This window comes from Pteropus vampyrus, unplaced genomic scaffold (assembly GCF_000151845.1).
Source record: "Pteropus vampyrus isolate Shadow unplaced genomic scaffold, Pvam_2.0 Scaffold924, whole genome shotgun sequence".
NCBI lineage: Eukaryota > Metazoa > Chordata > Mammalia > Chiroptera > Pteropodidae > Pteropus > Pteropus vampyrus.
In genome coordinates, this window is record NW_011889705.1 from 1 (window position 1) to 6,215 (window position 6,215).

General features: G+C 64.6%; 1 protein-coding gene across 1 annotated transcript; it reads left to right on the plus strand.

The window, feature by feature from the left end:
• Positions 1-4: 4 nt before the first annotated feature.
• On the plus strand, positions 5-4,368 carry LOC105309886 (cytokine receptor-like factor 2; the record flags this gene model as incomplete). The annotated part of the gene is made up of 3 exons (XM_011386094.2): positions 5-93; positions 2,254-2,338; positions 3,921-4,368. Coding segments are annotated over 3 exons (429 nt in total), but the record flags the coding sequence as incomplete, so codon positions are not given.
• Positions 4,369-6,215: the final 1,847 nt, after the last annotated feature.

Here is a 6,215-nt window from a genome sequence, read left to right on the forward strand (position 1 = left end):
CCGCGCGTTCTCCCCGAAGTTCGTCTCGATGTCCGCCGCGGTCGTGGTCCTGACGCTGCTGCTGCTCCTGCTGTTTCTGTGGAAGCTGCGCAGGTAAGTCCGCGGCCGGCAGCTGCGTCGCGTTCGGGGGGCGCGGGGCTCCGGTCCCCGCATGGGCACAGCCCGCGGGGGAGGACACGCGTCCGATGCGGCGCCGCGTGCCCTGCACTGCACTCCGGGCCCAGCGGACGTCACGGGGACGTGGAGAGGAAGGCGGGCCAGCGGCTCCGGACGGAGGTAACGCTTGCCGGAAACGTCGTCTTGGGAACCGTCGCCCAGATGCACGTTCCCTGCGAGCAGCACGGAAGCAGCTTCTGGGGTCCTGCACCGACCCCGCCGAGCGCAGCCCTCCCGTCCCCCCGGAAGTGACGGACGTTGACGTTCATCACAACATCCTAATGCAGACGACTGGATCCGTGAAGGGACAGGACTCGCCCGAGAAAAGCTCGTCCACTTTCTAGCTCCGGGGACGCGGCCAAACAATGACCTTCGAGACGGCGTTTCAAGAACATTCCGTTCGGTCCTGTTCTCCGTCAACCTTCGACACAACGATTTAACCACAGCTGTGTCCACCTGTCCTGAGAGTTACCTGGGCTCAGGTGTTCGGCCGTGAACGACGCGCACAGGGCCCTCGTGCCACCTTCGCTTCTTAGGATGCCGTTCCCATAGCAACGGGGGAGCGATGCAGAGACACAGGCTCTGGGTCTGTGCTGGGCTGACTCGGGCAGCGTCACACGCGCCCCCATCACAGCTAGACCCAGCACGAGGACGCGTCCTCGGCCCCTCGTCCATCATCCGTGACCTCGGTCCAGTCCTGCCTCCTCGAGCAGCTCCGGCAGAAGCCCCCGACATGCTGCAGATGTGATGGCACCGTCGGAAGCGACAGTCGGCTGGCGACGTGTCTGAACGCAGAGCTGAAGGGCCCCGAGGGATCCCAAAGGTCACCCTTCCTGGAAAGTCCCACACTCGCCTGTGTTCACGAGAAGCCCGCATGCTCCACGAGTGTGAAGCCGACTGTTCGTGTGCTAGAGCTTCCACAGGACAGCACTGAACACTGGGCACTCGAACGACCAGAATTTACTCTCTTGCCGTCCTGGAGGCTCGACGTTCGAAACCCAGGCCCAGCCGTAGGCAGGGCTGGTCCCTCCCGCGTCCTACGTCCTTAGCGTGTACACAGCTAAGTCTTCTCTCCGTGTGCTCACACGCACTTTCCTCCACGGGCACACGCATCCCCGCTCTCTGCCTCCTGTCACAGAGACGCCAGTCGTATTACATTAGGAGTACGGTCAGTTACAACCTCTTAGGTTCCTTCCCTGGGGCCTGTGAATTAAACTGACCACGATCAGATTACAGGAGAAAAGGCATCTGTTTGTTTGCTGATGTAATACTTTTACACATGTGGGGGCTTCGAAGGAAAGAAATTAAATCCCAAAAGGCATTCGTCTGGGAGGCTGATGTACATTTTAACAAAGGGCGACAGATTGTGCAGAAGGGGCCAGACAGAAGAACGGCAGGCTTGTGCCTCCTCACAGGTCCGTGGTGCATGGGAGGGAACCACGGGTGGATAAAGTTTGCCCCGGGGATTACCGCGGAGCCCGTGCTGGTGGTGACACTCACTGCGTTTACTTTCTGCTGCGGGCGGGGGGCAGGCAGCTCGACCAAGGGAAGCTGTCTCCGCAGAAAGGGGCATGGACGCCGTGATTCTGGGGAGACGGGCTGGGGGTGCACAGAGCCCTTCTCCTGTCTACCTGTCCTTTTTCGAGGGCCTTGGGCTGTAAAGAACTGGCGATCCTCAGTGGCCCGCTTTGGGGCGGCCCCCGCCGGTCACCCTGAGGCCCTGTCTTCGTCACCTCGTTTCTGCGGCTTCACCTCCGGAAAAGCCACACCTCCCAGTCCAGTCCGCAGGCTCAGGGCTTCAGCCCACGCGTTTGGGGGAGACACAACCCCGTGCAGGCACCTGCACTGGAGAATAAGCATCCCCGCGTGGTGGGGCTGTCGTGTGCAGAGCTGCGCTCTGCGCCCCGCCTGGTGGGTGGCGGGTGCTGGGGACCGCAGAGGCGCACAGCTCGAAACGGAGGCCTCGGTCCCTCCCCGGGACCCGGGCCTGCGAGGTCACCGTCCACGGCCCTTGCGGGCTCTGCGCAGGGCCCGAGCGCTTCGCACCCGTAGCCCAGCTTGCGCCCCACCTGACCACACCGTCTGCGTTCATTTCAGCGTGAAGGAGCTGGTCATGCCCAGTGTGCCGGACCCCAAGGCCTCCTTCCCGGGGCTGTTCGAGGCGCACCGCGGGGACTTCCAGGTAACGCTCAGCTTCCCGTGCTGCCGCTCTGTGCATCTCGGCCACGAGCCCCTTTTGACCTGCACACGGCAGCTCCGCGCTCCTATCTGCCGCTCAGAGGCGGCGGCTCGGAGGGTCCCCGGAAGCCGTGGGCCTGCAAATCAGCCGGGAGATCAGCGGCCCCAAGACACCTGCTCAGCCTAATCGCCCGCCCATCTCCCCAGGAAGCCGAGGAGCCTCGGCCCGCAGGGCTGGGCGCCAGGCGGGAACTTCCGCTCTGCAAGGTCTGAGGCAGCCGTGAACCCACCCGGCAAATGCTTGGCACGGCTGAGCGTCAGGCGCTGGGGAACTCGGCCCCGTCCCCAGGAGCTCGCCGGGTGCTGGGGACGCAGGCCGCGGCTTTACAGGACACTGCGGTCCTTGTGGTTTCATTCCCGGGGGCCGCCGCCCACTGATAGGTGCTGGCGGCTGAAAACATCACAAATTTCCGCCCCCCCCCCAGTCCTGGGGGCCAGCGGGGTGACATCAGATGTCCCCGAGCTTCGCTCTGTCCGGAGGTCCTGGGGAACGGTCCTTCCTGCCTGTCCTGGCGTATGGGGGCCCCAGGCGTGTCCAGGCTGGTGGCCACGTCCCTCCCATCTCCCCCTCCGTGTCTGCGTGGCTTCTGCTCCGTGTCTGTGTCTCTCCTGTTCTGTCTCTGATACAGACACTGTCACTGGGTTTGGGGCCACCTGCTCTGGGGGGACTCATCCGGTCCCTCACAAATCACGTCTGCACAGACCCTCTTTCCAAATAAAGCCCCACGCACAGGTCCTGGGGACTAGGACTCGGGAATGTATTTATTTGGGGGAAAGTGTCGGCACCATTCAACCTCCGACAAGAACAGGGTGAACTTCACAACTTCTTAGGTGTAGGGGATGGAAAGGGTCAGGGGGGAAATGATTTTCCCTCTACTCCCTTAGATTCTGTGCCCGAGGACTGTAAATTAAGTGAGGAAAAAAGGCAGATTAAAGAGAGAGATTAGCAGGAGCTGAGGCCTATTTTCCACGCAGGCAGGGGGGTTGCACATAGGGAACAGGTGGCTGCGGCTGCAGCTGCTGACGGGGGCGACAGCTCATTGCCACGGGGCCGGGCCTGGCGGGCGGGAGGCGGGCGGCAGGCAGCAGGAAACGCCTGGTAATTGGGGTCGTGTCGTGGGTTTGTCCCAGATGCCACCTGGGGCAGGGAGGGGACGAGGCCCTGTGCAGACGGAAGCTTCTTCCTAAAAGGGAAGCAGATGCCGTGGTCCCAGGCAGGAAGGGGAGGCACTCGGCTGCTGCATCGCCGCTCCGGGTGTGTGGACTCAAAGTCGCCCCTGTGCACAGCAGCGTGCGTGGGGGGGCAGGCGTGTGCAGACCCCTGCGGGGCGCAGAGAAGGGGTGCGGTCAGCGGGAAAGCCCCCTGGTGCGGCATTCACCCCGAGGCCGGGCTGCTGCACACCCGACCTCTGTGCCCAGCCTCCCGGGGCTGGCTCGTCACCATGCCGCCCGTGACGCTCGTCCCCCGGGGGCCCGGAGCAGGCTGCGTGTGCTCGCGACTCAGTCCCGACCTTTCGGCCCCGCAGGAGTGGATCCACGACACGCAGAACGTGGCCGTGCCGAGCAAGGTGGAGCCCGGGGAGCACGCGTGTGTCCTGGAGGACGCGCCAGGGGTCCCGCTGCCCGTGGCCCAGGCCCCGGCACGCGTGACGACGCCGGTGGCCCCGGACGACGCCGGGCACCACGGCCAGCCCCGCAGCCCGCCACCGCCCGGCTCGGACGGCATCTGTCTCGCCGGCTTCTCGTTCGGGATCAGTGACAACTCGTACGTGACTCTGTGAGGGACGCGAGGCGCGAGCCAGCACCGGCCGTGTGCGGACGTTTAAAGACCGAGCGGGCTTCTCGGGGACGCGGCCCAGGCCGGGGATGCCCTTGGCTCCGTCACCCGACGACGCGTGTGGCCCCCATCCCGGCCCGGGCACCCGCAGGCGGCTTCGCTGCAGGAGGGACGTGTCTCGATGCCGCGCTTCCTGGGGCTCAGCTTCCGCACCCCCATCCTCGTGCGCGATATCTGTGGTGTGCGGCCGCCTCCCCCCTCGGGGACAGACAGAGCCCTCGCCCCCGGCCCCCTCCCTTCCCGGAGCCCGTGTCCCCGGCACAGGCAGCGAGCACCTGGAGCACCTGCCTCACGAACGCCCGCCCACCCCCAGCTCTGCAGCCGAGAGGGGCGAGGCCCACGTGGCCGGAACGCAGAGATTTCGTCCTCGGGGACCCCGCCTGAGCCTGACCGCGGACTCCGGACCTCGGTCTGCGTCTGAGTCACATTGGGACTTAAACACGCTCTGAGTGACAGGGGAATCTCGGCACCCCCCCAACCCCTTCCCCCCGCCGCCCCCCGCCCAACCCCAGCCACGTGGACGGCGAACTGTGTTTTTTTTCCTTTTTTCATTGAAATAAACAGAAAAAAGAAAGTGCCGGCTCTGAGAACATGCTCAGCGCTGCCGGGAGAGCTGATGTCGCTGCAGACGATGCTGCGTGCATCGTGTCACGGCCCAGGCAGCAGCTGCGGGACGTCCCCAGGTCCCTGAGACCCCACCGTGAGCCTTGCCTGGGGCCTCTCTCTCTCTCTCTCTCTCTCTCTCTCTCTCTCCCTCTCTCCCCACAGCCTGGGCCCCGTCGGCTCCGACTGTCCGTGTGGGGGGCTCAGGAAAGAACCGTGAAAACATTTCCTGGCTGCCCCCGCCCCCCAAGAACCATCCCCAAAGGCGCAGCAGAAAGAAAACCCTTTTATCTCTGAGTGACACGGGAGCAGCCCCGGCCCCCGCTATGGGGCCCGAACTCGGAAGGACTGTTCCCGCTTTGCACGGCTGAGCAAGCTGTGTCCCTTCTCGTCCTCAGGAGCAAATGGCTGTTTGCTCGTATCTGTAGGGTTTGGGTTTTGCACTTTGGGGCCAGGTGCCAGCGGCAGGCAGGTCCTCGTTCCCGAGGAGGCTGGGACATGGGTGTCATCATCCTGTAGGGACACAGTGCAGAGACGCCGGGGCCAAGCCGTGGCTCAGTGTCACGGGAGGACGTGGGCCCACCGGGCACAGTCCCCCGAGGCAGATTCTCGAGGTGGGGGGGCCTCGCGGCCGGGCCACGTGACTGCACCCCACGCTCCTTCCAGCTGTCAGCAGCTTTCACGCCTTCCCATGTCACCAAAGTCGTGTTCTGTCCCATGACAATGGGCAGATGCATGAAAAGCGGGACCGTGAGCCATCACGGGCGCCGGCGGCTCAGAGCCGTCTCCATGGCCGGGGCCGGCAGCCTGACACGGGCGGGTGGCGTGTGCTCCGTGTCGCTGTGGCCACCTGCAACATGGGGACCCGGAGCCTGCAGCCCGGGCGGCCCGTGACGCCGGACATGCTGGCCGTCCGGCGGCCTCTCTGCAGCCGCCTCCCTGCTCTGCACGCGCCAAGAGCTCGGTTCTCTCTTCACAGAAGCAGCGCATTGTCTTTCATTTCTTTTCAATTACAGGTGGCGTTCACGTGACGTGAGCGTCGGACGCGCAACACGGTGCGGAGACATCGACGGAGCTTACGCACTGACCCCCGTGAGGACCGTCCGCGCCGGGCACCACCCGAGGTTCTCACGGCGCCACCGGCCCTGTTCCCTGGGCCGTGGCCGCGTCTTGGTGACGTTTTCGACAACCAGTTGGCACCGTGTCCCCTCCCCCAGCCCACCCCGCCTGGCGACCAGCAGCTGCGTCTGTGTCGATGAGTCTCTCTCTGTTTTGGTCTGAACGTGGATCTCTACCGATGGACGCATCGAGCAGCTCGCCTTATAAGAGATTTGGGGACAGTCACGTTAAATCCTCGTGACGAGCTCGCTGCCTGCTGTTC